The 26,736-nt window shown below is 41.2% G+C and overlaps 1 protein-coding gene across 5 annotated transcripts in view; it reads right to left on the bottom strand.

Moving 5' to 3' along the window:
• Positions 1–26,736, bottom strand: part of SLC39A11 (solute carrier family 39 member 11) — a 393,771-nt gene that overhangs the window by 339,205 nt on the left and 27,830 nt on the right. For all 5 annotated transcript variants that reach the window (XM_072990764.2, XM_072990765.2, XM_078384320.1 and 2 more), the window contains one exon: positions 2,521–2,679. In XM_072990764.2, the coding sequence (XP_072846865.2) occupies positions 2,521–2,679 (159 nt within the window). The remainder of the gene's footprint in view (positions 1–2,520; positions 2,680–26,736) is intronic.

Here is a 26,736-nt window from a genome sequence, read left to right as displayed (position 1 = left end):
CCAAATAACGTTTATATGCCCCATCGACGCAAAATACACGAGCTCAGAGGGAAAGCACATTAAATTGATCAGCCGCCTCAAAAGGTGTACAGTACCTTGCCTCTGGGACGTTACCTATTGAGCCAGGTAATGTAAAGTGAGCTCCACCTCAGCTGAAAGTTAATGCCCACCTGACAAAACTAAAGAAGTACCGTAGGAATTTAGCTTTTACATCCCTTTAACCTATTTATTTCAAAATGCCTATGGGCTCCTGACATCCAGCTAAACCAAAGGCATAAGTTATTAAGATCTGACTACTGACTGAATAGCTTATAAGAGGTCAGAGGTTTTGGACAAGCATCAAAGGTCTGATACCTGTAATATTTTAGTGAAAATGACTTAAAATGAAGAATCCACTACTGAAGAAAAAGTACTCAGGTCATTGCTGCAAAAGCCATTATATTGCATAAAGATGGTGAAACTAGTGGTTAAAAAACAGGACTTTCCCAGAAGGAGAAATTGCTACTGGCATGATTAATTCAGACTGCAGGGAAGCAAGCTTTTCAAACTATTGAAATCTGGTTTTGTTCTAGTCAGTACGGTATACACAATTTTCTCACTCAAGAGAATCATAACAAAGAATACAGTCTTCTTGTTCTCAGAATTCAAGTTCATGTAATTTTAATGCACAGTCTAAAGTGAACGCATACCACATGAAGCTATGATAAAATGTTGGTGCCAGAAACAGAAAAAAAAATGTCTACTTTATTCCTCTGCAAGGGAGTCCTCATGACAGCATTTATATCGCAGTATTTGCCGTCAGCGTCTCTGCCTGTTCTCTTCTCATAAGGAGGGAGCACTTTAGTGTGGGAGCTCAGCAGCCTAGGGCCACAGACCACTGGATCTCTGCCTCGTTTCTGACAGTACTGACCTTCTCTGCCTTCCTCCTTAAGGTGAGCTTTCCTATGGAGACAGGGGAGGGTACGTGAATTCCACCAAGTACCTTCTCCTTAGTTTCTATTTTCTTTTTTGTTTGCTTGCTTTATGTAATACATTTATATACTGCCCAAATGGCAACCGGTTGATAAATATCAAGGACAATTTACAAAATCTATATCAGAGAATCATAAATTGGGAATTGGGGGGGGGGGGAACCACCACAACAGAATCAAGAGCCAGCAACGAGAGATTGAAATAGTAGCACTGGCCATAAAATTAAGGATCAAATGCCTCCTGGAAAGGGGGCTTCTCAATCTGGCATGTCAATGATGTCAATGGGAATGCCAGCTGGGTCTCCCTCTTGGGAGGCCATTCTGTGGAACTACTGCTCTTTTCCTAGAAGCTCCTGTTACACCGCTGTGGGCCTTAGTCCTCGAGCCTCAATTTCTACTCACACAGAGGCATAAACTACTGACAATCCAAACCAGAACAGCCCAAAGAGCCCAAAATCTCGTGTCAAGTGGTTTGTTGAAGATACAAATGTATTACAAAACATACTAAAATGTAAAGGTCTGCAATCATTTTCAGACATTTAAAAACAATGGTTATACATCAGTCTATCACGAGTCCTTAAGACAGCAACAAGGGTTCAGACATTTTTAAAGCCTTATCATTCCAGTTTCATAACTAGAGATTATTCCCCTATTCGCTTATCAAGCATCTCAGTACAAGGAAGACACAACGTAGGGGAAGAGTTTCTTCCTAGAGAGCAATGATTATGAATTCCTCAAGGTTTCCAAGATTACAAAGGGAGCACCTGAACTTTAACAAGAGGTGGAAGAAGCAGAAATCAAACAATGGGGTCAAGAACCCTGTATTCATTGTTTTGTCTTGATATATGGCAGAGCCTATGAAGGGGAAATACTCAGCTAACCTGAAATATTGTATGTCAGTCCCTCTATTACAAAGGCTCCTCACAATGACAGCCAATTATAGTAACATCTAGTCTGAAAAGTTGTTCCCATCACTGATGAACATACTCTGGTCCTGTAATGGTGAAAGTACTTAACATTTATGTAGCACTTTATCATATCTGTGTAACACAAATTTATAAAATCCCTGAGACATTAATCTGAATTATCTCACATTGCAGATGGGGAGGCTAGAGCTGAGAAAACTGGTGTGCCTAAGGCCATCTGATGGATTCACAGCAGAGACAAAATTTAAACTAGGGCCTTTCTACTTCACACATCAGTCTCCAAATTAATCTGATAAACCTCTACTGGTGGACACGTTCTCGGTATTTGGAGGCACCTCAGACTTGATAATAATCATAATTCAACCATTTAGAAAGGGGTTCAATGAGAAATTCCAGAGGCTAATTCCAGATTTGGAACAAATTCTGAAGCAAAAAAGAAGTGCTGTAACCACTACCCAGTCCACCAAACTCAAAAACTTGCTTTTGGAGGAAAGATGGGGTTAATACTCTGCATTTCATCTTAGTTTTCAGCAGCAGCATCAAACCAAAAGACAAGCAGTTTCTCAGACTCGAAATTTGAAAACAGTCTTCCCAGAATGGAATATGGTTCAAAAATTACTTACCAGCCAAGGGAGAAGGAGGTCAGCAAAGTATACAAATGCTGCTCCCAAGGTGAAACCAACAGCTACAGGTAAGAATGCAAACACCCCGAACTTCCCAGAGTCCTCAGCTAGCTCAATGGCAGGTGCAAGAAGAGACCAGTAAGAAGCTGCCAACATGACCTAAGCAATTAGAAAAGAGTTGATATCACTTCAATTGTCATAACAGTGTTTATCTCTTCAATACGAAACCTAAAAAGTAGAGCATTACTGACACAGTAGTTCATTTAATATAAGGATTGGACAAGTGGCCATTCATATTTGCTGAACCATAACTTCCATAATCTCCCCTCACACAAAATATATGAGCATTGTGTAAAAAAAAAAGCAGATTTCTGTTTTACCTCAAATTGTGTTAAAGTATCAGTCTGTTCACTATGTTGGTGTACCACCTAAATCTGATTCTAAGAACATAAAGTTAGGACAGCATAAACACCAAGATGTACAGAGATGTGAAATTGCACAATTTTCAAAGGTCAACAACACAAATTTAAGATTACACTGAACAGAAGTTTTACATTTTATTAGCACTGTTAATATTTTCAACATTACAAATCAGATAAGATAATGGCCAGAATCCTACCACTGTTTGTGTAAGGTTTAGAGATAACTTGCTGTAGCTAATTAATGAGGTGCTGGGATGCGTCTTGATTGCCCGATCAGTTGCGTAATCAGACATGCTGCTGAGATATCCCCTGGCACCCCATCAATTAGCTACAGCAAGCTAAGCAAACTTTAAGTGAACAGCAACAGGATTCGGCCCAATGACTTACTGGAACAATATAAACATAAACAACGGCTAACAGTCAGCAAACTGAAATAGGGTGACACCATAAAAGATGTTAAAAAGATTATTGATGTTACCGAACTAGATTTGTCCACAAACTGATATGGTACTTTGGCGGTCCGTGAGGAAAAAACCATGCTTGATGGAAAAGGTAGTAAATGGGTACCAGGTTTCTACTGAAGTGTTTCTATTTTCAGACCCTTGAATGATCTTAACCTGTAGGTTAATGCTAGCCATGTGCTGCCCATCTAGAGATAGCCCTACTAAGGAGTTCTTTTCTAATAGTTTACAAACAATGAAAGAATAAAGCTCAACATCTGAATTGAGACAGTACGCAGAACACCAATCAAAGCAACAAAACCCACATAAAATAGGACATGCACTGTGTATTCCTCCAAGAAGTAATAGTATCAAAATAAAGGTTCCAGAGAGGTGGCACAAATAGTCCATTTGTAATAAGCTGTGGTCTTAAATCACCTGTAATGTTCAATAAAAGTAGCCACTGTGCTTTCTCAGAGATAAGATTCTCTTTAGAGCATCCATTTGTTTGAGGCATTCCCCTGTCATTTTTCACACACAACAGCAAAATTGTTCCAATGTTTCCTTAAAGAGCTGTAATTCTAGGTCACGTTACAACCCTATGATGACAACATGAATATGCACCTCTGCTTTTATATGTTCTCTGTTTAGCCATTTGCTCAGGCCACATCAATCAGCAACCTGCAGTTCTTAGTCAGGTTGCAATACCAGCAGGCACCAACCTTTTTCTAATTTGGACATCTAACCTTTTCAGTGAAGGGAAAATATGAAGTATGAAAGGGGGAGAACATGTAGAAAAGCAAAACATGAAAACAAAAACTATTAAATGTGAGTTGCATGATGCAGTTCTCGGTTAAAGGACAGGAAACAGGAAAAGCTACTGGTGGAGCGGATTTTTCTATTTCATGTTATCAAGAGAAATAACAAACTAATCTAGAAACTTTGTGTGTGAGCTTTTTCATAGCTATTACTGTTCACAAATGTGGCTTCCACAACTGGAACCCAATGTAAACTGTAAGATGGATGGAACCCTTCACTCCACAACATTGTACAGTTTGAGAGATACTTGTTATCAGAGTGGATTTTATTTAAATAAAAAAATTAGATTGTTTTAATTTTTAAATATTTTAAATGCATTTACATATGCATATACTGACTTTATATATCATGTAACATTGTAGGATAGGTATAATCAATATTGCATCACTCCTACCTGAGGCCTAGAACAGAGTTAGCACATCAAGGCTAGCCCCTCTTACATAAAGGAATTGTGAGAAGTCCCTGTGCTGCCTTCCATTAAAAGGGTCAGCTGTGAGTAAATAAAATTATTTTTTCTTGTTAAACAGGAACTCAAATATTGCCTACTTGGAGTATAACAGAAAACTATCTCTTTAAGGGCAGCAAGGAGTTTTAATTTTCTCCCAAATGAACTAATTCCAGTCTCGAGAGCCAGGGAGGGTGGAACCCTGCCTTCTCCATAAGCTCCAACACACCCCTCAAGCGCACAAGGCACAGAGTGTCACAGCAAGGATGCCGAATACAAGCTTCCAGATTTCCTTGCACTAGGATAGCTTCAGCACCTGCCTGGGCAGACCACAGATGATCCTCCAAGGATGAGGGTGCAGCCGCAGCCTGATGCGCCCCCCCTTGAGGCATACTCAAAGTCCGGTCAGACCAGGAGGCCTCATCCTGCCAATGTGGTGACTGAGGCGGTGGCAAAGGAGGAGGAGGGTAGATGGTTAACCCGGTGGGTACTTCTGGTGGTGGTCAGGCACTGGGAAAGGGTGGCTCCAAGGTTGTCTCTGGCGGTGGCCTACCTGGCGTTCATCCCTCCAATGCTTTGCCTCTCATCACCTTGCTTCATCCCAGCAGGCAGCCTCTTCCAGAGGAACACAAAATTCCACCCAACGACTGGATCATCTCCCAACTTTCCTGGAAGAGTCCTGTTGTAGCCATCATCCTCTGAACCCCCAGCACCTCAAGAGCACTGACCCAGCAGTCTTCCTCTTCTGATTCCAGTTCCTCCTTAAATTCCTCTGCTCGCCTGCATGCTTTCTAGGCATTTCCTGCACCTCCACCCAAGTCCACAGGCAAGCTGCATGTGTGTAGGTGTGCACTGGATTGTGAAAGCCCAAACCCTCCAGCAAGGACAGAGCTATTAGGCTCACAGTCATGTTATATGCTTAGGAATCCCTTGTGAATTGCTCTTGTTCTGTCTCCCTATAGTAAAGAATAGTCTAGGGAAACAAAACAAAGAAGTATTTACAAAGAAACAAATATGTAGACTTTGTGATTAGACAAAAATATTGCAAAAAGTGTAGAGATCAAAGGAAATTTGACACACTTAGGACATAAACAATGATGTGAGTAGAAAGGAGATTAAATTAAATTAGAAAGGACAGAAAAATACAATACACAAAGATCCACTGGTGGTCTAAACATACCATATGATCAAATAGGCAGGCTGATAAATAGATAAACACATAGAAGATTGGACTGTTCTGACCAAAAAGCCACACAGCTAAGAGTTTCCATGCATTACCAGTTGCAACTGGAAACATAATGAACTGTACATTTTGGATGCTCAATAGCACCACAGTACCTTCCACAAATGTTTAACGTTTATTTGCTTTCAGGCAGTAAATCCTATAAAGTTCAGTTATGTTCACTTGCATCTGGAACAACAGCACTTTTCAAACCAAACTGGGTGGATGGAAAACCCACAAGCCCATGAGAAGTGCATGGCTTATAGGACCTTGTCTAATAGCAGGGCATGGGTGCATCAAGACATCCAGCTGCATCTTATTAAAACAATAAAAATAAATCTTACACCATGATACTGTTCCCACACATAAAATCCTATGAGTCATGAAAGAAATGTTTTCATTTTATTACACATGATTTCTGAAATCACCCTATAGGCCAACATTAAAGGTTTTTTTTCTAGTTAGTCCAAAACATTCCATCCTTCTCCCACTATTTTTGTTTAACACGACATCCAACTAGGAATGCTGTCACTTCAGTCACAGATTATTGCATGAAAAGGGAAGGACTCCTCTGTCCCTATAGGACTCTACATGAACCAAAACACTGATCTGTACATACGTATCCTGCTTCATGTGTATACCCTACACAGACAGAGCAGTCTCTCCCTCTTTAGATAGTCACCTCCTATGATGGAAGCAATGACAGACCAGACAGGGTTAGCATATTCCCTTCAATGGCATGTGTTCTCCATAAAGGAATACAATGAGAGATAACATATAATCTGACATAGCATGGCAGGTCAAAAAGACTACTGACTCCATCTCTCTCAACAGTGAGTAACATTGCAAGTGTACACCTTCCCAGGGCAGCAATTCGATTTCTTCTATCTAAGGAGGCCTTTGCTGGAATATCAGCAGTTTTAGAATCATAGAATAATTGAGTTGGAAGGGGGCGATAGCAATTAAGGGTCTCGTGCTTAATTGTTCCAGTGCCCCAGACAGGTATGGGATTTACAGGGTTTTTTCACTTTAGCTACTAGAATTTAGCAGGATATCACCCAGCAAGAAATTCTGGTAGATTAAGCTAAAAAAATCCAAGTACTCAGATGAGTTTCAGGATCCTCCCCTGTTCCCTGCCAAGGCTATATCTACAGAGGACCATTAAAAATGGACATGTGTGTGTGTAGCTTCCTCACTTTGACGGGAACCACAAAGCATTAGGAGAGTGGGGTTTTTTTGTGGGGCACCCTTTACAGGGTCTAATGCTCAAAGAGACTGAAAATCCCACACCCAGCTCCAGCTCCACAGTCCAGAGGAGCCCTGGAATCAGCTGCGTGTCTCCAAAGACACACCATGTTTCAAGATTATGTTACTCCAAGTGCAACTCTCTTCCATGTGCTCTCTTTATGAGTCTCCTCCTCCTCCTGTTGTTGTGCCAGAACTCTTAATTATCATCATCATCACAGAACTGCAACACCCTATGGATCATAGGGTCCAGCCCCTGTAAAGGAGGCACAGTGGGGAATCGAACTCCCAACCTAGGGTTCCACAGCCAGTTACCTAAACCAGTGGTTCTTAACCTTTTTGAAAGAAACACCCCCTTGAGCCACTGAGGAAGTTATCATTGCCCCCCTCCCCGCAGTGATGATTTATTTATTTATTTGTTTATTTATTTATTTAAGACACTTAAATCCAATGACCCCTGAAAACAAAATTAAATTCCAAGAAAATGAAATGCCCCCCAAAAAGTAACATTTAATGATTTAGTTGCAAGTGAATTTTAGGATGCAAAAAGAAATATAAAAAGGGCATAAAAACAAATGCAGGAACTAAAAATTTCAAGACAAAAAGTCTGAAACTAAATTAGAATTGGAGGAAAATATATATTCATGCACACTGTAAAAAGGCTGCAGCCATCTTCACAAGTTTGGCTTGCTCCAGCGCCCCCCTACCGCTCCCTTCTGCTCCAGCGCCCCCACACCGCCCCTTTTCGTTCCACCGCCCCCCTGAAAAATGAAATCTCCCCTGGGGGTCATTATCACCCACGTTAAGAACCACTGACCTAAACCACTGAGCTATCCAGCATTCATATATTCTAGAGCAGACAGCCAACCCCTTCCTATAAGGTCAGTTATTCTCCTCAAGGTGCAAGAAGCTCAATCCACTAGGACTATCTGTTGAAATACATGGCAGCCACTTATTAAAAATCCTTTTGATCAAGTCCCCTTTTTCCCCAAACCCATTTCAAAATAGGCACAATGCATACCATCTAAGGGATGTGGTGGCGCTGCAGGTTAAACCACAGAAGCCTCTGTGCTGCAAGGTCAGAAGACCAACAGTTGTAAGATCGAATCCATGTGACGGAGTGAGCCCCCGTCGCTTGTCCCAGTTCCTGCCAACCTAGCAGTTCGAAAGCATGTAAAAATGTGAGTAAATAAATAGGTACCACCACAGTGGGAAGGTAACAGCATTCCGTGTCTAGTCGTGCTGGCCACGTGACCATGGAAACTGTCTTTGGACAAACGCTGGCTCTATGGCTTGGAAACGGGGATGAGCACCATCCCGTAGAATAGGACTTTACCTTTATACCATCTAAGGTAAAGAGAAGTGGAGAATTTACCAGTGATTACATTAGAGACCCCCTAATGTAATGGCTTAAACTTGCCTAACTGGAGGTAAGAAAGTGGGCTTTTGCAAACATAAAAGATATAGCAGACATATGCCCTCATCTGCTCCATGGGGCATGGAATTCAAATCTGGCTCAAACAAGATTGTTGGCTATTTGTTTTGAATGGTAACTGTTATTGTTGTTGTTGTTATGAAAACACAGTTATCTAGCTACAGATTTTCCATATTTAAGTAATGAAAAGACTGACTCTCGATGAGAAGACTGAATTGTGCCACAGGATATCAACTCATTTAGTGAATTATTGTCTTTACCTTGTAAAAAGGGTGATTCTTGTAAAAATCAATGCACTACAAAACAGGGGAAAGTGGTCCTTGTCTCAAAATGGCTTAAGAAGCTGCCCAAGTAATGACTGTCAAGTCTTCCTCAGTACTCTTAAATTTCAGAACTTTGAAGTCTACCAATGCTTATTAGTGAAAGCACTTGCCCAGCTGCCAGGGAGCAACATAGCTGCAGGAGAAGAAACCTATTAGCACACTGTAACAGATTGTGTTCCATAAATTAAACAACTTGTAGATGCTTTACTGTCCGTACACTATCAAAGCAAAAATATATTCTCAATTTCTTTCCCTATGAGGATGACTGTGTAACTGTAATTAAGCGCAGGTGAATCCTCTTTTGTCTTCATCACATAGTAATTACATTCAGTGGGCTAGTCTTCTCTCATGAAAACCATGGCTTCCAACGTTTTTAAAGACCTAACAATGTCCCAGTTTCTCTCAATTTCTATGAACCTTTTACTCTCACTAGCCATCTAGGATGATGCAACAAAAATGGCTTCTTTGCAAAGAAAAAGATCCGAGGGTCACTCTTGTCCCCGAGATGAATATTTCTTGCTTCAGATAGTCGTTATTATTCGTATTTATATATTTTAAATATTTATACCCTACCTTTCTCCTCAAGAGGATCCAAAATGGCTTACAATATTAAAACAAACAGTGTGAAAAACTGGAAGATGGGGTAACAAGTAGCCCACCTTGTAGGCAGCCAGTAATTGAGAGAAAGCCTGCCTGAAGAGAAAGATCTCTGGAGATCAAAGGAGAGCAAAGGCTGGACCAGCCTGACCTCCCATGGGGGGGGGCGAGGTCGACAGCTTGGGAGCAGAGACAGGGAAGGCCCTGTTTCAAGTCCTCATGAGACATACCTTTGGTTGGACCAAAGCTGTTAAGGGCTAAGTCAAAACCAGCTCTTTCAACTGTGCCCAGAAAACGGACTGGCAGCCAGTGGAATTGTTTTAACAGGGGGTTATGTAATCTATGTAACCAGCTCAATCTACAGTAGTAGCAATATTTTAGACCTGCTGAAGTTTCCAAACACTTTCCAAAGATAGCCCTACACAGCATGTTACAGTAATCCAAATGTGAAACTAAGTGAAACTAAGGGAAGTGTCACCATGGCAAGGTCAGACATCTCCAAGAATAAGTGCAACTGGTGCACTAGTTTTAAGTGTGCAAATGCACTCCTAGCTACCACCAAGACCTGGGCACCAACACTCAGGGTATGAATCCAGGAGAACATCCAAGTTGCGAGTCTGTATTTTCAAGAACCGTCTAACCTCATCCGGCACATGTTGAAAGATCTGTTCCAGTGTGAGCTTTCATGGATCAAAGCTACCTCCTTGGGCAAACAGTTCATACTGTTCCACTACTTCTACACGTCTCCACAGTGTGTAGAAGGGGTCAAAACCAGGTGAGGATACAGACAACAGACAAAAATGGCAATGCATCATTAACAGAAGAAGGGACTAATGTTAACTTAAAATTGTAGGCCTTACCTCAGGTAATTAGCTGTCCGCCTGACAAGTCTGGCTTTCACAGAAATAACAATAGTTATTTCAAGTGCCTTAGGGCAGAGTATATACTATTTTATACATGTAAGATGTTATAAAAAGCTGACTGGTTAATATATGTAGTGCACTAAGAAGCCATGATTTTTATTTAAGCACTTAAAGATACACTAGAATTTACTTATGTAGCTTACTTTTATTATCCAAGCCCCCTCTGTGATTACTTTTTCCTACAATATCCACTTTGGGCTCTATAACAGAATATCTTGAGTGGGTCAAGTGTTCTGAAACTTGTTTCTCTGTGTTGCCAACTTTGATAGCAGATTTATGTTCGTTCATTCATTCTTTTGAACAGAGACTGTTCTTTTTGTCCCACATAGAATGTAGAGGCATGGTACTGGCAGAAGATGGCACACATCCCATTAGAGGATGAACAAATAATTAAATCTCTGATGTTGTTCCTGACATTCTTAGGACCCTTGATGCACTGTCAGTGTAGATATGGGGACACAGCTGGCATCTAGGTTTGTGGCAGGATCTTATTCTAGCCTCGTCCATCTGTTGCACATCAGTAATTATTCAAGTTTAATAGGCTATCTCTTAAACACAAATGTTTAAGAGAGAGGAGAGGAATGGCTGGCAGAAGTTCTCTCCTCTGAGGTTTAGAGTGCTGAATAATTATGTTTTCTACAATCTGACACAAGTTAAACAGCTAAGTTCCAGTAGCCAAAATCCCACCAGTGTCTACTTCAGGTTTATGTCATTTGCCGCTGCCAATTTATGAGATGCCAGGTTGTGTCTTAATTGTGTACCTGTTCATACACCCAGTCATGCAACTAAGATACATCCCAGAACCTTGTCATTTAGCCACAGCAAGTTATGGAAACCATCCATGAGCACCAATAGGATTTTGGCCCCTCTTGGTGATACACATCTCATTCTTGGACTTAGAATACATGGACTCTGGAGCCTGAGTATCAGAAGTCCAGCTGACCTTCATCTTGCGGAAAAAGAAAAGGTTAACCAAAAACACACACCTGAGCTCTTTTGTACAAAAGGAGATGCTGCTGTTTGTTCGAGTTTTTAATTCCATTGGCAGGAGTGCAAAAACACATATTTTTGTCAGATTATTTCTCATGAGAAACACATGGAACATTTGAACAGCATATTGATAAACAAGCAATGTTCCCTCTCTTTTCCCCCATGGATAGGACACAGAGTTCTCCAACTAGTGCTAGAAATTGTGACATTTAGTAATGTTATCAATTCAAACTGTTCTTCAAAAGCAAAGATGCCAGATTATTCCTCAAACTCCTTGCATCTGAGCCAGTCAGATGTGATGAAGGCAAATTAAACATAATATTCTTTTATTTGGCTTTACCACAAGAGAGAGAAGAACTTGCACATTCAAGACATCTATCATAACCACAGTTAAAAGGAAGGGAAATAAAATTATCACAGTTATTGTCAGGGTTCAGTAGAAAAGGCACCAAGACCCAGTCCAGAGCAAGAGCACAGGAACAAGTTAGAAACAACCCCAGAGCCCAAGCAGAGACCAAGCAGATAGGGTTTTTGAGTCCGAACAGCTGTCCAGTAGAAGGATGACACAAATCGTGGTCACACAGTCCGGGAGTCAAAGCCAGGAGGAACAGCATCAAGGTAGCAGGGCCCAGGGATGCCATGAGAGGCAAGGCAGGAACAACCAGGCAGGCAGGGAAGGAATAACACCACAGCACGGCCAGAGACCTATGTTGATGAGGCAAAGTTCTGTAGGGAAAGCCTGTTCTCTTATAGCCCAGTCCTAAGATTCCACAGGTTGGCGCTCTTGAGGAGTTGGGCAGCAGCTGCAGGGAAAGGGCCCAGTCCTGCAATCTGTAGAGCAGTTCTCCCCTCATAAGGATGGGGCCGATCCTGCATGCACTAAGGTTGCCTGGTTCCGGCATGGCCCCAGTCCTGACAGTGATAGCACATATACTTGGGATTCAAATATATTTGTAAAATCATACAGTTTTGAAATGTTTTGTAAGACTGCAATTTGCTTCTTATTTTAATCATTGGGTTTGGGGTATTTTCATTTCAATTTCAAGTTTTTTAAAAGTAAACCAAAATCAAGAACTAAAGAAGACAGAGAAAGACACTTTTTCCTGGACTATACTTTGTTTCTGAAATGGCTTAAAAAGCCCCAAAGAGCTTATCATCAGATGAAGAAGAAGAAGAAGAGGTGATCTTAATTAATTTCACACTCAAGCAGGTTCACTGTATCTTCTCATTCTGTATTTCAGATCCGCAGGATAAAGAAACCCATGGTACTTCAAAAGTCTTATCCTCTAGTTTGCAAGATAAACTTTGCACAAGATGGACAGATGAAGGATGCTTAATATCAGCTCTGGCTCACAGGAAGAAGTATCTATGAGCCACTGATTTCCACAGAAATAAGGCATGCCTGATTTTGTCTCTGAATTATACTTTGTGGCATGAATCCTGGTAAGGTCTTTTGCACACCCTTTTTTGTTTTGCTTTTGTTTCTTTATTTTTTGCACACAGGAGAGGAAGAGTTGGTTTTGCCTTTCTTTGGCATCGCATGAAGTTCATATCTGGAGGGTCTCAAGCCTTTCCCTCTCGCTGCTGAAAAAGACTTGCAGAGGTGAACTCCTGTATGAACACAAAGTGCCTAGGCATTGTCGGCTTTAAACCATTTTTCCACTACTATCTTGTCAGCAGCTGTCCCCATCACATTTCTAGCGAGGCTTCAGATGGGAGAAGGGAACTAAATTGCTAAACTTTCCCAGAACCTGCACCTTCTCTTTCATTATTAATAGAAACCGTGAAAAATCAGAATGAAATGACAAATAAGATGAGTCAACCATAGGAAGGTTATATCTTATTGAAAGGTTTGGCTAAATTGGTAAATTTTTCATCCTATTTCCCCAAAAAAGAAAGCAAAACTGATTCCTTCCCACAGTCTTTTGGAAAGAGACTTCCAAAGCATTGGAGGTCTTTGTGAAGCCCTGGCCTAGTACTACAATCTCAGCTTGTATGGAATGCATGGGAAGCAAAACTGTCGGAAGCCAGATACTCCAAAGCAGACTATCATCAGTTCATTCCCCACTACCTCCAGAAAGCTTGTAGACAGAGAATGCTCACCAATAATTCAGAAGGATTAAAAAAAATCTCAGAGGAACCTGACTAGCAAACTGCCAGAAACAAGATCAGGTTGCAAATTTCTCCAGGCTCTTCAACTGTTCAGTTATGTCACATGGAACACATTAGCAGTTGATCTAATCCTTTTACAAAGCTCCAAGCCACTTTCTAGCAGCAGCACCTCTGCTCTTTCATCCATTAATTAAAACAAGATCAGTGAAGAAGTCTTTTAATCCAGTACATGGAATAACCAGCCTTCTAAATCACACAGTAAAGTGAAGAACATGCTTTTGAAAGAACAGAAAAAGGCAGTATGTTTCTCAAATGAGGAGTACAGCTCATTAAGGCCCCATCTCAAAGAACTGGCTCGCTGTCAAGTACAAAATGAGCCTTGAAGGGGAATATTCCATAAAACAGAGCTCACATGTCCTCTTCTTTGTGCACATCTCAGCTTTGGAAAACCCAGGGCTCCACCAGACGGACCATTTGTTCCCTAAGATGTATCTAACCCATCACATGTGACTCTGCAAGCTTTTTTGTCCCCTGTTTGTTTGCTTGGATTTGTTTGGGGTAAAGCTGAATGCTTTATGGAGGACTAGGGGATTTCATCTTTTTTTTTAAAGGACATCCTTCCTTCTGGCTCATCTTTGCTCCTTCACTTGCACCCAAAGGGGAAGCAATTGACTTCCTGCATCTCTGGCAACTTCTTGCTGGTAACACAGCCTGATTAGAGCAGGAGTGGGAGGAGTACATTGGCCATGAGGGCCAGCATGCCATTTATGACATGGGCTGAGGATGTAGCAGGAATATTCCCCTTTCTGGAAGAACCCTAAGTGACAATCAGGAACATTTAGGCTAGGCATCTGTGAAGATTCTCAGTCATCCAGGTGAGGTTTTCTGTATGTTGAGTCATGGCAAGTGGACTTTTTTTTATTAGGTTGAAATGTTTTGCTACTCATCCAAGTAGCTTCTTCAATCTGAGGAGAGTTGGTAGGGGACCCCTGATATATCCTACACGTTGGTTTCACTTGCCCCTGAAGACCAGGGGGAAGTTAAAACAATGTGACAAGGGGGAAGTGAAACCAACGTGGAGAATATATCAGGGGTCTCCTACCAACTCTTCTCAGACTGAAGAAGCTACTTGGATGAATAGCAAAACGTTTCAACCTAATAAGAAAGAAGTCCACTTGCCAGAACTCAACTTCCAGATTTAGGCTAAGTGCTTCTCACTGCACCATTCTTCATCGGGATTTGAAAAGAGTGTGTTTAGTGACAAGATCACATTCTGCATTTCCCCCCAATCCAACAACAAATAAGCCAAGGAGAAGACAGCATCATATCATGTGCTGCATAAAACAAAATGTTCTTGAGATGTAATGGAAAGAGAAAGCATACATATATGAATGGCTCTGTGCCCCTCAATTACATGGTGGCCACCAGTCACAATGCGTGATAAAAACCTTGGACAAGATGTCATTTGACATCTTCAACTACTCCAACATTTAAAAAAAGAAAAGAAAATTGTGAAGACCTCTGTAGGCTTTATAATTGTAACAAATATCACATCTCCTCTGCATAGAGAACATCTTTTATCTTCTGGATTAGTACAGTGCTGATGACAGGATCCTAAACTAGACAGGGCTTCCGTCATCACTAAGGCTGCAGATCAAGGGCTAATCACATTCTCTCAACTGCCTCTTTTTTGGAGAAATAAGTAGCAGCTTTGGGAGGAGCAGCAAAGTAAACAAGATAGGAAAAGAACCCTTAATAACCCTTTTGCACTGATACGTCTTATGTACCAAAACTGTTTTCCCAATTGCACTTCTGCTCACTAGAAGGAGAAAACAACTACTGTAGTAGTGAAAGGATGAAATCCATACCCTGCCATTCACCTGCTTCTGATCACAACCTCCCAGCACTCCCAACATTATTCACAGAGGCAGGGGCATCAAGACAATGGGCAGAGCCACTGTCTGTAACATGCAACTGCACGAAAAAAACAAAGCAAAACATGCCTCTTATATACTACTCCATAGCACTTAAAGCACTCCACTAGGCAATTTACAACTTTAATTATGCAGGCTACACATTACCCTGCCAGTGAGCTGGGTACTGGAGCCAGCTACCTGAATCTGCTGGGACTGGACACAGGTCATGCTCAGAGTTTTTAACTGCAGTACTGAAGTTTGACCACTGTAATACACGGCTCCAGTTGGGCCCTAAACACCAATATCACCACTGCAGGTGCTTTATAGACAATACAGCTTGCCTGTCCTGGAGCAACAGAAGGCAAGCAGGGTGTTGGCACAGCAACACCACAGCAGGGACAGACCACTCCCCCTCGGCAGGAGAAGAAACAGCCACCTTCATTTCAGTTGTGGCAAGAGAACAAAGTGAGATTCAGTGTTCATTACAACTGCCCTCATTTTCTGAAAAAGTGAAATCATCTCATTAAGTCACCATTACAACAGTACATAGTTAATACAAAACAACAGATTCTCAGTCTTCAGACTGTATTACAGTTCAATGTACAGTATGGTTATTATTCGAAGCTATCACCAGTTTGGCCAAGTCACCTGTAGGCTACGCTGTGCCCACAGATATAATCCTTGGCACTTCCCAGGCTCCCTGTTTCCTGACTAGCATCTCTTCCTCTCCCCAGCCCCGCTTTGCTTTTGTAGATTTAAAAAAAAAAATAACTAACTAGAGATTTATGGGCTACAAAACGAAGCCACATCTTCCTGCACTTCTTTTATATCTGGGAATGCCTCAACCTCATAAGGGCCCTTAGAGGCAGCCTTAGGGACAAAAAAAAGTGCCAGTCACCAGTCACCCAGCATTCCATTCTGAGGTGTGCCCAGTTATCAAGAAAAAGGAAGATAAGCTGATGGATAGGAGGGAATATTACAGGTGCTGAGGCACAAGAAGTTGCTTAGCCCCTGCTGTAGATATATGCTTTTTTTTCCCACCCAGGATATTTGGCGAAAGATGTGGTGTGTGGTTGCTGCATCTGTTTCTTTGGGGAGCGGAATGTGTATTTTGCCTGAGCTGATTGTACTGATGTGCATTTCTCTCTGTGCCTTCTGTGAAATGGGGGTTTGTTGTGGTGCTTTGTTGGAGGCAACCATGGGATTTGGCGTGGTGGGTTCAGACCCGATTTTGGCCTCACACTCAAGTTCATGCCCAAAATACTTGTCTTTGAGCTTTTATCGACCTACTTTCTGTGAAACAGGTAAAAGAGGAGAAATCTAGTTTGGAATTCAAACTGCACCTCTGTTTTATATGTAGGTTTGGGGGGCATGTTACTTTTGATTTAGTCTTGTTAGCTTGGGAAATGGTCACTTTGTGACCTGATACCCTCATCATGATAGAGAGATAAACTTTCCTTATTGGTAACCATGTTGTGCATAATATTAAACATATGTAATAAAAAAGAGCTCACTAATTCAAAAAAAATTAATCTGAATATTCCCACTTTAAACAGACAAAAGATAGGTCCCTACTTCAAGGAACAGATTCAGTATCCCCATCAAAACCACCATTACCATTATGTGAAACCTAACAGCTAGTATAAAGCAGAAATTCCTGCTATGCCATTAATAATTCTACTTTTAACTTACAGCTTTCCAGATAGGTAGTTAAATAATAGTAACTAGACGCCAACACAGGTTTGTCAGGAACAAATCTGGCCAATTTAATCCTATCTCATTTTTTGACTGGGTAACCTCCTTGCCAGATGATGGGAATGCTGTAGATGTAAGATACTCTGACTTCAGCAAAGCTTTTGATAAAGTGCCCCATATCTTAATTAGAAAGCTAACTAGATGAGGACTGCGTAGAACAACTATCAAGTAGATACACAGTTACAGAATCGTACTCAGAGAGTGCTTGTCAATGGCTCCTTCTCAAACTGGAAGGAGGTAACAAGTGGGGAACCACAAGGCTCATTCCTATGCCCAGTGCTCTTCAATGTTTTTATTAATTACTTGGATGAGGGGGTGCAGTGAATGCTTATCAGTTTTTAAGATTACACTGAATTGGGTGGAATAGCTGGTACTAAGACAGAAACAAAATTTGAAAAGTACATGATAGGCTTGAGCACTGGGCTGAAAAAAAAACAGAATTAAATTTAACAGTAATGAGTACAAAGTCCCACACCTAAGGGGGGAAATGCAGTTACAAGTTGGGGGATACTTGCCTCAGCAATACTATAAGCAAGAAAGATCTTGGAATTATTGTGGATCACAAGCTGAATATGAGTCAACAGTGTGATGTGGCTGCAAAAAGGGTGAATGCTATTTTAGGCTGCATCAACAGAAGAATAGTCTCCAAATTCAGTGAAGTAGTAGTGCCTTTATTCGGCACTGGTTAGGCCCCACCTTGAGTGCTGTGTCTAATTCTGAACACTGCATTTTAAGAAGGATGTCAACAAACTGGAACAAATTCAGAGGAAGGCAACAAGGATAATCAGGAGACTGGAAGCCAAGTCCTATGAGAAAAGACTGAAAGAAGTGGACACATGTAGCCTTACGAAAAGAAGACTTTGAGAGTTACGACAGCACTTTTCAAATACTTGAAAGACTGTCATACAGAGGAGGGAAAGCATCTGTTCTCAATCATCTCAGAATGCAGGACACAAAACAATGGACTGAAGTTAGAGGAAGTGAGAATTTGGTTTTATATCCTGAAAAAACATTATAACTGTTAGAGCAGTACAACAATGGAACCAATCACCTCGGGAGGTGGTGAGCACTCCAGCACTGGAGGCATTCAAGAGAAAGTTAGACCACCATCTGTCAGATATCCTTTGATTTGGATTCCACCCTTGAGCAGGGAGGTCCATTACTCTATGATTCTGTGATTCCATGAAATTATTCCATAAAAATGGCAGAGATCCTATGTTGATCAATATGCATTGCATATTAACTCATTGGCAATACTATCCATCACTTTCTAGTCACAACTAGAGTTAAAAACAATAAAGCAGAAATATGAAAAAAATGTAACTTAGAAAATCATATTTTTATCAGAAAACTACAGATAGTAGCAGCATAATATACTTCTGTTCTGAAAAAAAAAAATTACATAAAACCAGGAATATGGGTTCTCTACCAAATATGAAATATCTTCTTCCGCTCCCAAAGAAATACAAAGGGAATGATTGCTTATAAGAAGACAATATGGCAAGATCTTGACTTAGCTGCAAAAAGCAATGATTGTACTCAATTCTGCTATCCTCCTTGCTTCTAGGAACTAAATTTAGACACATTTTTGTCCAAATGGACGATAGCAGGGCTTTCTTTGTCCTCTATAGTGACTCCCCTCCTGGAAATGCATTGCACCAGCAATGCTGTTAACAGACACCCCCAAATGTCCCTTTGCTACTCCATGTGGAATTAAATGTCTTTTAAGATCATAATAGAATAGAAGCCATTTTAGACATTGATTTAGCACCACCAGGAGTTCAATCGGGACTGGCTGGCTGACTGTTCTGGCAAACTTTTTTTTCCCCCGAAGGAAAAACTAGCTCTCATATAAATAAATTAAATAAATAAATATTTTAAAGGATCTTGAAATAATTCATATAAATTATGAAACAACCAATTTAAATAGCTAAACACCAGCTACAGCTACAAGGCATGAAGACAGTTATAAACTAGCTATAGCTACTAGACATGATGGCTCCCCTATCACAGACTGTTCGACTCAACACCAGTTTCTAGGGAACATAAGCAGAAGACTACCATTGCACTCGTGTCTTGCTTGCAGTGTTCCAACAGACCACTGGGCAAAACAAAAACAAAACAGTGTATCAGATAAGCCTACTTCTGAATCTACAGGGTTCTCATTAAGTTCTTCTGTCCAACTTTCTGTTTTTTAAATAGATAGGGCGGTTCAGAATGGCATGTTCCTGGAGAAGCAAGCAAAACTAATTTGGTATTGTGAAAAAGACTGTAATGCGGTGGTTCCCAATCTTTTCTGAGCCGCTTTTAGACAGCCAAATAACCTGTGCAACACCCCCCATCCCACCACGTTTTCATAAAAGGGCATTTTTAATGCAGTAAGGACATTCCTTCTCAGAACGTTGAGGTTTCTTTCTCCCTCAAAGGTCCTGCTTCTCATATATACACATGCATGCTAACTTTTAATACCCAGGTTGAAACAGTCAAGGAAGAAATTATTTAACAAGGACAACAAAACATATAGGGCAACATGCAATCCCCCAGAAAACACTTTGTGACACCCCCCCTCGGGGAGGTCACAACCCCCAAGTTGGGAAACACTGGTCTAAAGCAATGGTGTCCTCAAAATGTTTGGCAAACCCAGCATAGCTGGGTTTTAACAGTTCAAATCGAAAATATATGAAAGTAAATAACCAGAAGTTTGAAGACAGTTCACAGTTTTCTGCGGCCCCATCTTTCTATTGATCACATTGCTGGTAATAAGAATAGGTTCGTATATGCAGGAAGGAGGGAAGTGTAATCAGAGCATTCCCATTAAGGAGGGCAATAAGCAGTATGCAATGGCGTGGTGGGAAGAACACAACATAGCACTGCTCTGAGGATTACAGTGGGGTCTTGACTTGAGAACTTAATCCGTATTGGAAGGCGGTTCTCAAGTCAAAAAGTCTGTAAGTCAAGTCTCCATTGACCTACAGTGCATTGAAAACCGATTAATCCCGTAACAGGCCGTTTTTGTTCCATTTTGGTTTTTTTCTGGTCTGTAAGTCAATTCTCAGGCTGCAAGTCAAACCTAAATTTTGCGGCCAGAGAAGTCTGTAAGTCAAGCCGTCTGTAAGTCAAGCCGTCTGTAAGTCAAGGGTCCACTGTATTCAATGCTCTGATTTCACAGAATTCTGTGACACTCTAAAGTTCAGGCCGGCCAACAGATACACATGTAAAATAATCTCATCTTGGTACGGAGCAGACCTGCAGAGAGAAAAACTAGGCGGACCTTTATTTTCCAGTGACTTGGAAAGACAAACATTTACCACTCTTGCAGACAAAGAAGAGCACACAAAGGACTTCACAGAATTAATGGCCTATAATGTGCATCTGAAGGAGAGTTAGGCACAGATTTCCAACACACTTCCTTGTACTAATGTGGTTCTCCAGGGGCTATAACAGTCTAAAACTTCCTAGATACTCTTAAGTCTTCAGCTCTCAAGGATTAATGCCAGATTGGAAATGAGGGGGAAAGTAATTAAAATGTGGAAGGAAGAAAAGAGAAGGGAAAAAAGCAGAGTGCTATGTCAAATTTTATAGTTTTAAGAACTACAGCAAAGAACTAGTCTAAGTTTACATTTTTGGAAGGCAAATGCCTTGCTACAGAATCCAGATTTTCACTGCCAATGCCATTTGTTTGTTTGCTTGTCTGCTTGTTTTTGTTTGATTATTTGCTTGTTTGTTGCACATCTATGCCACTGTAGTGTTCACCCTTATTAGGTTAAGTGGTCCTGCATATTCATGTTGCAGGCTAATGTTGCTAAGAGGCGGAGCCGAGAGATATGTAATAAAAAGGCGGAGTCAGAGAGAGTGGAGAGACAGAGTGTGGTATTTGGGAGATCTGAGGTAATTAGAGTGAAGAGTGAATAAGAACTGTAATAATAAATACAGTGGTGCCCTGCATAGCGACGATAATCCGTTCCGAAAAAATTGTCGCTATGTGGATTCGTCGCTATGCGGGGCAAAAAGGCCCATAGAAACGCATTAAAACACGTTTAATGTGTTCCTATGGGCAAAAAACTCACCTTTCTGCAGAAATCCTCCATGCGGCCGCCATTTTCGCTGCCCGATAAGTGAGGAAAGGGCGCGAAAACACAGCGGGCAGCCATTTTCTTTACCCGGTGGCCATTTTGGAACCGCCGATCAGCTGTTAAAAAACACATCGCTATGCAAAAATTGGTAAGCGAAACGCTTACCGATCAGCGCAAAGCGATGTTTTACCACTAGAAACATCGCAATGTGATCGCTTTTGCAATCGCAAAAAACATCGCTATGCGGATTCGTCGTTAACAAATCACTCGTTATGCGGGGCACCACTGTAGACAGTTGAGATTGATCAGAAATAAACGTGTAGAAGTTACCTATGATTAATAATCAAACATCTGTAATCAATAAATAAGTTTTATTTAAAAGACTGTGAAGTTTGGACCTTCATCTTCATCCTTCCATAATTAATGTTGATTTATGATCAATTGATGGCAGCAGGTAAAAAGGAGTATTGGTTTGCCTTCGTGTGCTCTGTGTTTGGAGGGTCAGGCAAGGGGCACGAGGGCGAACATCACACCTTTCTCCTTGCAGTGGGACTTAACCGTCACAAAGTATGTCATAACCATAAAGAAATTAGCAACAGACAGTAACAGCAGGTGAGGAAATATACCTTCAAGGTAATATAATTATGACTCTGCATTCCTTCATTTTTTGAATAAATAAGTATTCTTCAAAATATCCTGTTTTCAACTGCCCTGCTCAGCTCTTTTGAACTCAAGCCTTTTGTAAGTCAGTCCATCTCATATTTGGTCATCTTCTTCTCCTGCTGCCTTTCACCTTCCCCAGCATTACTGTCTTTTCTAGAGAATCCTGCCTTCTCATGATCTGCCCAACGTAGGAGAGTCTCAGCTTCAAAATTTTTGCCTCCAGAGAGAGTTCAAACTTGATTTGTCTAGGTCCTATTTGTCTGTCTTTCTGGCTGTCCAGAGTAACCACAAAGCTTTCTCCTTCAGCACCACTTTCCAAATGTATCATTTTATTTCCTGTCAGCTTTCTCAACTATCAGCTTTGCGATCAGAAATATAAGAGTAGATCAGAAATATAAGAGTAGATGATCTTAGTCTTGGTCTCCAGTGACATCCTTACACCTGATTAACTTTTCTAATTCCTTCATTGCTGCCCTTCTAAGTCTCAGTTTTCTTCTAATTTCTTGGTTGCACTCTCTATTTACCACTAGTGATTTCTTTCTTCCTAGTGCTTTCAGAACAGCTTTCACTTCACTTTTTAGAACTGCAGATTCTTCATCACAGGATTCCCCTTCAAAGGAGTCTGTCATCCTTTTATCCCTTCAGTACACCGTTTCTACCTTCTCTTGATTTTTTCCTGATCAGATATTATGCTTCTCTATTGGTCTTTCAGCATTCCTAATCTAGGCTTGAGTTTTCTTTTGATTTCTTGAATCTTCTGTAAGAAACCTCTGTGTTTTTTTCTTTCATACAAAGACAAATAAAGATCTGGACTTCTGAGAATCTCACAAACCTCTGTAATAATGCAGTCATAGAAAGCCTGGAGATATCTTACTCCTCTGCCAGCAGAATGGCCATCATAGGCAATATGCAAACAACCCGGGATAGGAAGGGGCAACAAAGTTAAAATTAAAATTAAAAGTGTTGTAAAAATATAATCCATGCCTACACTGTTGTTAGTAACATCATCACAACTCTCCACTTGTAAACACCATCAAGTGCAAAACTGATAACCTTTACTGACCAGCACCAAGAACAGAGTGGATTCTGCAGAGATGAAAACATGTCTCCTGTACTAGTTGGTAACCCCACAAAGGAGCATCAAGAAAAGTCCAAGTCACAATTGCTGGCCATGGGCTGAGCCACCTTTGTGGTATGTACAGAACTGTAAGGATAATGCCAATCTTACCCATGTCTCCACCCCATTTCAGCCATTCTATCAGTTAACATCCAGGGAGTTTGGCTAGCAAATCTGCTACAATGGCATGAGTGCATCAGCCATATTGCCACTATGGCAATTTCCCCATGAACTTCAGAAGCCCCGAGGTACCAACATGACCCTGGCAAAGGACTGTACCCTCCACAGTCCACTCTTCTGTACACAATGACTTCATCCTCATTGTTAGAGAAACAACCTTCATATTTCAAAGGTGGGAGTTCCAAAACTTTACAGGTAGACGTTTTCTATGCCAGTTGATAATGTCTTGTGGTTTGCTGATTTTTTTCTTCGCTGCTCATACAGTTTTCCTTTCCCAAGGAGTTGTGTCTTTTAGATTGCAAACTCACAACTAAATACTATCTTGTTCAATCTTGATCTGCTGCCATTATGGAAGGTGTTTTAAGAACCTTTTAAGCTGAAGAGCACGACACTAAAGCTTTAATAAATAGTAAAGCTTCTGTACTTAGAAGAGGGCATTCTGTGTCCTGAATAATACAGAAGCAGGGCCAGGAACATGAAGCTCATATACATATCTTTCCAAAAAGCTCTTTAGAAGTCATAATCACATATTGTTTTCTGAAAGGAATGTGTTGGCAATTACCTAAAAAGATCACTAGGTCCTGAGGAAGACAGCCAGCAAATAAATCTCAGATAGTACATCCTAACCTTATCCAGCCACAAGCTGTATCTTCCCAGTCCGCTTCTGCATTTGTTAGGCTCTTGCATATTCAAAATCTTACTCTCACTACTGTCCCAATTTGTGCCCACTTTTCCCTGTGTACACTCCAGGCACACAGAAAACACACATCCAAAATGCACACATTCAATCCAAGAAAAATGACACATCCTCTTTCACAAGTTTTTTCTCCCCTTTCTATACACTGCATTTTCAGCAAAATAGAACTTCCTCTTCCCCTATTCGGATCAAATGCATTTCACCGCCATCACACAAAACACAATGGAGAAATACTTCCTAGTGTTTACATACAAGATCCTGTATTTCCAAAAATGAAAGGTTTTTGTGCATGTCAAAGCCCAAGGCAGTGTTTGTTGAAACATGTTCATTATTGAAACACCATGATGCTCCTGTGCATATCTACTCAACAGGAAGTGCACTGTGCATTCAACAGGGCTTATTCCTCAGTAAGCAGGCACATGAATTTGAAACCATGCTGTTTCAAAAGCTTTCATTTTACCATCCCAAGGATAGCACCAGAAACATTCCCTTCCCCACCTCTAATTATATCACTTTGGGTTTAATGTCAATATTTCAAAGCATACTCTTTTAAACCCATGTGAGAACACTGGCAAAAATAGTAATTACTGCAAGCATTTCAGGGACTTGAAGATGCTCAAGATTTCAGAGTGACATGAAAGGGGGCTTGTCCCAAAATATCAAAGGTTATAACAGCATGCCCCTGACTGAGGGGGTTTTTTATCCTATATTTGTCACATTTTCTTAAAAAAAAAAAGGTTAAGCATCCACGTGAACAGCAAAACCTATTTCGAAATATTTTTAAAAGGAAAAAGATACATGGAGTTCTAGTGCAATATGTCAACATGCACTTTATAAACTCAGGAGACGTTAATGTCCTCAGCCATTAGAAAGCGGAAATACTTTGTCATCTATGCCTCTGTGCATCTTTTGAAACACTTGAAGCCTAAGGATAACCAAAAAGCAAGAGAAGGATTCAGAAAGTTGGGTTGTGCTGGAGCAGGTGCAGAGAAAGCACTCTGGAATCCCATAGGTTCCAGCACAACCAGTATTTACTACAGCGCTTCCAGGATGAGTTGCAAGTTTAAGTCCTCCTTTAGCCAGATGACTGTGCAATACAAATCCATCTCCTCTTGCGAGACCACGGCTCCAGCCAGGCCAGAGCAGAAAACAGAAGAGCAAACAACCATCCATGTCCTGAGCCAGGGAGGGACCAGCCATAGTGCTTAAAAGACAGCTGAATGTGCCTCAAAACTAGAGTGAACAGGCACAGGTTCTGCAACACACCACTGCAGCATAGACTACTACTGTTCCTCATCCCAACCAGCCAAGTATCCCCTAGGCTACCCTAGGCCATTCTCCCTCCCAACAGTCAGTCATCAATCACTCTGTGGCCACTTGGCACATTCAATGGCCAGGGGAGAAGGGAGCCTGTGAGGTAAAATAAGGTGTACTAAATTATAAGCCATATACCAATGTGCTAAGGAATTTGGAGCCAGGGTATAGAGTGATTGAGAGGTATTGAATGGATGTCAGAAAGTCTCCACTACATGTACACGGAGGCAACCTTCAGTCTCAAGAGACTATGGTAACGTGCTCTGAATAGAGGTCTTGGAACAGCGTCTAGTGTGGCATATGGGTAAAGGCAGCTAGAAGAAGCAGGGGGAAGTACTGCTTGGAATCAGTAAGGATGAGAGTGTTTGAGTGATGCCATGGAACCAGGGTCCGAGGAAGATAATTGGAGAGAGGTATAGGAGGAACAGCATGAGTGAGGAAACATGATACTGAATGGCCAGAATCCTGTTAGATATGCCCACTGGTGTAACACCAAAGCTTGTAACTTTCATCAGTAAATGGCTGCAAGATGATGGCACAGGCATCCGCTATTGTGCACCAACTGTGTGACTCAATGCAAGACCGGAAACATCTATGAACACTTCTTAATTTCTAGCAACTGACCACTGCTGGTATTAAGCTGAAGGAACTATATGATAGGATTCCAGCTTTTGGCAAAAGGGAGGCAAAGTGACCGCAATTGCTAAAATAATCTTGTTGTTTTTGCAACCATGCCTATTACGCTTCATTGCCGCCAAAAGATGTAGCTGAGCTGGACCCAAGAGCTCAAAGGCAACATAACAAACTATGCATTGCTCATATTGATAGCTAGCTGGCTGGATAGGTTAGTGAGTCAGGTATCTGGTTGTGGAACCTGAGGTTGGGAGTCCGGTTCCCCGCTGTGCATCCCAGAAGAGCCAGCCTGTATAGCCTTGGGCAAGCTGCACAGTCCCAGGGCAGCAGCAAAAGAAGGGAGTGTTAAACCACTTCTGAGAAAACTCTGGAAAAAGGTCACCATAAGACTGCGTTGACTTGACAGTGCATAATGATTATTAAATACTGAGAGCTAGATCCTAAGAGGATCTCAATGGCACCATAACCCAGGAAACAAAGGTCCTTGTGTTTGCTAAAAGTGGTAGCACAGTGTGAAATCCCTAGCTGAGGAAGGGAAGGAGACTCCAAACTGTCCTCCTCCTCTTTAGGTGTTGCTCCCCTCAAGAAAGTTTGACTTTCTGCAGAGGTTAGTGTTTCCCTAAGACTGCTGATGCCTCCCTCTTCAGCACCGGGTGACAAAAGCAACACTATGCATACCGCAACACAAAAAGTGAAGCAAATGATATTTCAGATATCATAACGTTTCAAACTTTGTAATTTAAATTCATAGTCATCTCAGATTCCAATTGACAATTAATATTTGAGCATGGTTTTGACAGAACAACTACCATGCATTCCTCCGTAAAGGAATCAACAAGATTACATTTTTTTAAAAAAACCCACCAAAATCTTACGAGGACTGGCAGTTTGTCAA

This window comes from Pogona vitticeps, chromosome 2 (genome assembly GCF_051106095.1).
Source record: "Pogona vitticeps strain Pit_001003342236 chromosome 2, PviZW2.1, whole genome shotgun sequence".
Lineage (NCBI taxonomy): Eukaryota > Metazoa > Chordata > Lepidosauria > Squamata > Agamidae > Pogona > Pogona vitticeps.
The sequence above is the reverse complement of the archived record's forward strand: the minus strand, read 5'-3'. Positions and strand labels throughout refer to the sequence as shown.